At 54.8% G+C, this 3,436-nt stretch overlaps 1 protein-coding gene across 1 annotated transcript; it reads right to left on the bottom strand.

Annotated features, from left to right (window-relative positions):
• Nucleotides 1-103: 103 nt before the first annotated feature.
• On the bottom strand, nucleotides 104-3,377 carry CSUI_011405 (uncharacterized protein). Its single transcript, XM_068071504.1, has 6 exons — nucleotides 2,983-3,377; nucleotides 2,598-2,827; nucleotides 1,555-1,650; nucleotides 554-1,313; nucleotides 380-451; nucleotides 104-275 (listed from the first exon to the last, which is right to left on the bottom strand). The coding sequence occupies exons 4-6, from the start codon at nucleotides 851-853 to the stop codon at nucleotides 237-239; spliced, it is 411 nt and encodes a 136-aa protein (XP_067916520.1). The 5' UTR covers nucleotides 854-1,313; nucleotides 1,555-1,650; nucleotides 2,598-2,827; nucleotides 2,983-3,377; the 3' UTR covers nucleotides 104-236.
• Nucleotides 3,378-3,436: the final 59 nt, after the last annotated feature.

The raw sequence follows: 3,436 nt of genomic DNA, 5'->3' as shown, positions 1-3,436 counted from the left end.
CCTCTAGGGGCGGATCTTCGAAGTGTTTGGGAGGACCGCGGCTGTGGTGGGCGCTCCGGCTACGGGAAGGCAGTTGACCTGCTGGGTGTAATGCTCTACTCAACATGAGAAAAAAGCTTTTTTGCAGTTACACAGATTGTTTTGGCGTACACATGCACGGGCTATTAGGATTCACACGAAGACAGCAACACCAACTTAGGCTCTAAGCCCTCCACCGGCTAGAGGGAGCGCTGTTTTCAGGAGTACTTGAAGCGGGCGCTTGATAAAGAGTGTCTCTGCAAGGAAGTATTGAGACAAACGAACGCAACAGGCATCCTGTCACCGAGTGCCTGCCACGTTGTTTGTTTCAAACTGTCATGTGACTCGGGGATGGCCTTACCTGCGGCCGGTGTGTTTCAGTGCAACGAAAGAAGCCGGCTTTTGAAAAAAAAAACATCCAGTCCCCCGAGTCCTGTACGTACAACCGCCTGGCAGACTCAGGCTTCATTCATCCACATGCATCAACCGTGCAGGGCACTTCAACCGGCCTGTCACGCCCCGTACGCCCACTTACATGGAACGCGCCGTCAACGGTACCCAAGCCTGATATGCCCCAGTCGGTCAAGATGGGAATTTCTTGAGCTGTGGACAACACTTCTCTCCTCACCACTAGCGGACCGCAGAACCTCCCCCAAGCCTTCGTTCCGCCGAATGTTACGCTCCTTTTCACAGTTTGTGGCCCTGCTGCTAGACTTAATTGTGTATCTCCTCGCAGTGCTGCTACAGCAGCACGCGTCACACTTCGCCGTGCTAGGTGAGGCCCGTCGACGAAACTGGCTCTAGGGCGCTGCCTGCTACGCGGGGCTATGTCCATCGCTAAACACCAGGAACCGCCCGGAAGAGTCTCACTGGATTACATGTAGCCGCGGTTGGCGGATCTTCCAGAACTGCTCCGCATGTATACTTCGTAGAGCAAGGCCGCGTGACTTATCAGCGGACGCATGGCGTCTCGTTCCTTGACATCTTCTTCATGTTCCAAGAGAAAATCGAGGCAAATTTCCTTCAGATCCAGAATATTGTGAGTGTTTGCCGCAATCAGTACTTCCACCACGTTCTCTACGTTCAGCATGCGCCGTAGGGACTCAACGCAGAGGCATTTTAGCCGGTCCACACAAAACTGTAAAGTGCAGGACACGGAAGTAAGGTACGTACCATGATGTTGACGACCATGGTGCAGGACCGAAAGAGTACAGCAAAAACAACATCGTAACGCCTTTTCCGCAGGAGGTCGCTCCTGCCGACAACGAATTCGAACACCGAACGCACGGTTTACCCTGTAGTCATCACACAAAGAAAAACGGCTGCAGACACACTGGAGCCATGTGCCACGGCAGGGAGGCTTAATTCCGGACGGCACTAGAGAGCAACTGAGACAATGGCAGACTGCGAGGCGACGGCCGCTGGAAACAGAGTGCGCTGATCTACCATCACAGTAACTTCGAGTTCAGCAAGGAGTGCAAGCCGGAGACAGGCTGGAAAAGGATGGCAGACCACTCTCCGTTACCATGGGCTCACCCGTTCCGCTGCGATCATCAGCTGCACGGTTTGCTGGCAGGAAAGGCGCTCACACACCATGTCGATGTGGAGATACTCGAGCAAGGCGGCCATGACCTGCACATCAGGACACGGCAACCACACGAATGCCTTTGACCAGACTGCTCCTCTACGCAAGCAAACAGTTCACGCAAGATTATCTGCTTCATGCTCGAGAATCTCCTTGTCAGACAGGAGAGCACGGTCATACTGACCCTCGGTGCTCCTGGAGAAGAGAGTGACTGCATACCACCACAGTACGTGCATGGGAAGCCAGCCGGTGCACAGTCGCAGCGTGGATAGCGGGGCGCAGACCAGCCTTTCACACACAGAGCACAGTACGGTTCCAAATGAGACTACTACGACTGACGAGACAATTGCTCTGCGATGTAACGTCCCATTTCGTGGCTGCCTATCGTTCGGAATCTCAGCAGACCAACCCACGCGGCAGAATGTAAAGGCCCGCCATCCTTCCAAACGGACACGCAGGCAGTGGGCAGGAACGGCGGCGATCCTGTCCGCTGTTTGAAAATGTACGTGTCACGCCGAGACTGAATACTCGAAAGCTCGAGAATGACGAACACCCCATACGAATGCCTTCACAAGGCCACAAGCAGCAACAGTTGATGGCGTGCGAACTAACCGGTCGAAGTAGTTGGGTGACTGTGCTGCTGCTCACTCGACTGGTGCTTAGACTCTGCATCCCTCCGGCCTTCCCCGGGTACACCTCCAGTAGACAGGGAGTCCGGTCCACTCAGCTGCTTAACTACTCGGCGGCAAACAACCCATGCGCACCGTCAGTTGCCACATCCTTTGTTTGGACACATATGTGCAGGCATATATGTGCGTAGAGACGGACACACGCACTTGCGACCATATATGTGTCTAGAGACGGACACACGCACGCGCGACCGCGCATCCCTCTTCCTCCACTATCTGACAGTTACGCGTCCTTAACTGGTATTCGTAGGGAAGGAGATTTGCTGATGAGAAGCGGTCACGTGGTATCCGCAACAAGGACATACCTCGTATTGCACATCTTCAATACTAATCGGCAAACCATTTTCGGCCATCTCTGTCTCCTTCAGTCCCGAATTGAACAAGGCCCGGAAGTGCTCACTGCGGGCAATCAGAATGGCCTTACACGCGTAGAGGCGCTTGCCGCCCTCAACGACGAAAGTAACGTCGCTGTCCGGGGGAGCGAGAAGTCGCCGAAGATCAGCCAAGAAAGTCGATCCGGGAATACGGACGCCCTCTGCGAAGCAATCGAGCATCAGACAACCTGGACACCGGACAGTGCAGTTATTATGCAGAAGTACATGCGCAGCAAAGAGAAGACCGGATCACAGTGAAAAGTATAGGACACGAGCGGCGACATTGCCATGCCAGAAGCGCAAAGCGCGGGAGTACCTCAAGCCGCGAAGCCGTGTGAGTGCTGACGCGCGGATGTGAGGGTACGCGTGATCGACTCCCTTGCATAAGACCATGTCGGCCGACTACAGATGAGGGCCCATATGTCGTTCTTGAAATCTAAATGCACGCATCAGCGTTCCTCAACGCCGACTCCAAGGGAACGAGTAAGAATTGTAAGCCCAGGGGGGGCAGCAGCGAGCCGGAATCGCAGTTGCCTCTGCCCTGTTCCGAAGAGCGTACAAAATACAGAATAGATTCATGCGGATAATGCTCCTGCAAGCGAACGGCAAAAATCCCTACGCGCCTGACGGGGACAGCCCCACTCGGTGACTGACTGCCAGGGCTCCTTAGACCACAGGCAAAATCACTGCGGGTACCTTCCTCGGCTTCCCTGCCGACTGCACCAACCCCACCCACAACAGGGCGAAAGGGAAGCCGAGGAAGGTACCCG

This window comes from Cystoisospora suis (assembly GCF_002600585.1).
Source record: "Cystoisospora suis strain Wien I chromosome Unknown contig_11353, whole genome shotgun sequence".
NCBI lineage: Eukaryota > Apicomplexa > Conoidasida > Eucoccidiorida > Sarcocystidae > Cystoisospora > Cystoisospora suis.
Note: the sequence above shows the minus strand (reverse complement) of the source record. Positions and strands in the feature narration are given on the sequence as shown.